Here is a 1,031-nt window from a genome sequence, read left to right on the forward strand (position 1 = left end):
GCTCAGGAAAAGGAGCCATGAGCCAGACAGCAGCAGCGATGAAGAGAGCTCCAGCAGCGACGGGGTGCAGGTGGTGGAGGAGGAGGAGGAAGAAGAAGGCAATGATGATGCATATGACCTGCAAAGGTTTTATGATGAGCACACACGGTCGCCAGCTCACTACTTGGCCACAGAGTGCTGCGAGGTGAAGCTCTTGGTCAATCACTTCATCCTTGTCATGCAAACGCTCTTCTCAAACAGTTTCTTCCCAGTGCTGCAGCCAGCCATCGGGGTGGGCAGTGCCTTTGAAGGTTGGAGTCCCCGTGAGGAAGACGTCATCTACCGCCTGCTCGTGCCCCTGAAGTCCCCCCATGGGCACTTCTTCCACCTGGAGCAGGACAACGCAGGGGAGATGCCGGAGAGGAACTTCTGCATCCGCGTGGGACTGTTGTGCACCTGCCTGAACGAGCAGCTGGCAGGAGAGATGCCGTGCTTCCTCCACGGCCCCGAGGAGGAGCTGAGCAGAAATCAGGAGCCCAGCCTCCTAGACACCCTCTGCACCGGGTCCTACCTAGATGTGCAGAAAACTGCCCTCTGGTTACAAGACTGGCTGAAAGATGTCTGGGTGGTTTTGCCTCAGTCGAGGAAATACCGTCTAACGGTGCTGCCCTCCAGCCGCTCCTGCAAATTCCAGGTGGCCAACGGCGACAACAAAAGCCTCTGGATTGAGATGATATTTGGGGTGCAGCGACGCGACTCGGACATCTTTGTGATCAGCCGGACTATAGACACCATCTTCACCCCAAGCCTGATGTGGTCGGAGAGCTATGCTGTGGCAGAGGTGAAGTTCTTCAGGCATATGGCCACACGTGCACCACAGGACAGCGTCCACCTCAAATGCCTGCAGCTCTGCGCCCGCGTCCTGATGTGCAGAGGCTCTTCCACCTATACCGTGAAGACAGCTGTGATGCACCTCCTGACCACCGTGCCCCTGTCAGGCTGGCGCAGGAGGGATTTCCTGCTGCGGCTGCTGGACATCATGCGGTACCTGC

The 1,031-nt window shown here is 57.7% G+C and overlaps 1 protein-coding gene across 1 annotated transcript; it reads left to right on the forward strand.

Moving 5' to 3' along the window:
- Positions 1 to 16: 16 nt before the first annotated feature.
- Positions 17 to 1,023, forward strand: LOC104072028 (inositol 1,4,5-trisphosphate receptor-interacting protein-like 1; the record flags this gene model as incomplete). Its single annotated transcript, XM_009585502.1, has 1 exon — positions 17 to 1,023. A coding segment is annotated over one exon (1,007 nt), but the record flags the coding sequence as incomplete, so codon positions are not given.
- Positions 1,024 to 1,031: the final 8 nt, after the last annotated feature.

The sequence above is a fragment of the Fulmarus glacialis genome, unplaced genomic scaffold (genome assembly GCF_000690835.1).
Source record: "Fulmarus glacialis isolate BGI_N327 unplaced genomic scaffold, ASM69083v1 scaffold14969, whole genome shotgun sequence".
In the NCBI taxonomy this organism is placed as follows: Eukaryota; Metazoa; Chordata; class Aves; order Procellariiformes; family Procellariidae; genus Fulmarus; species Fulmarus glacialis.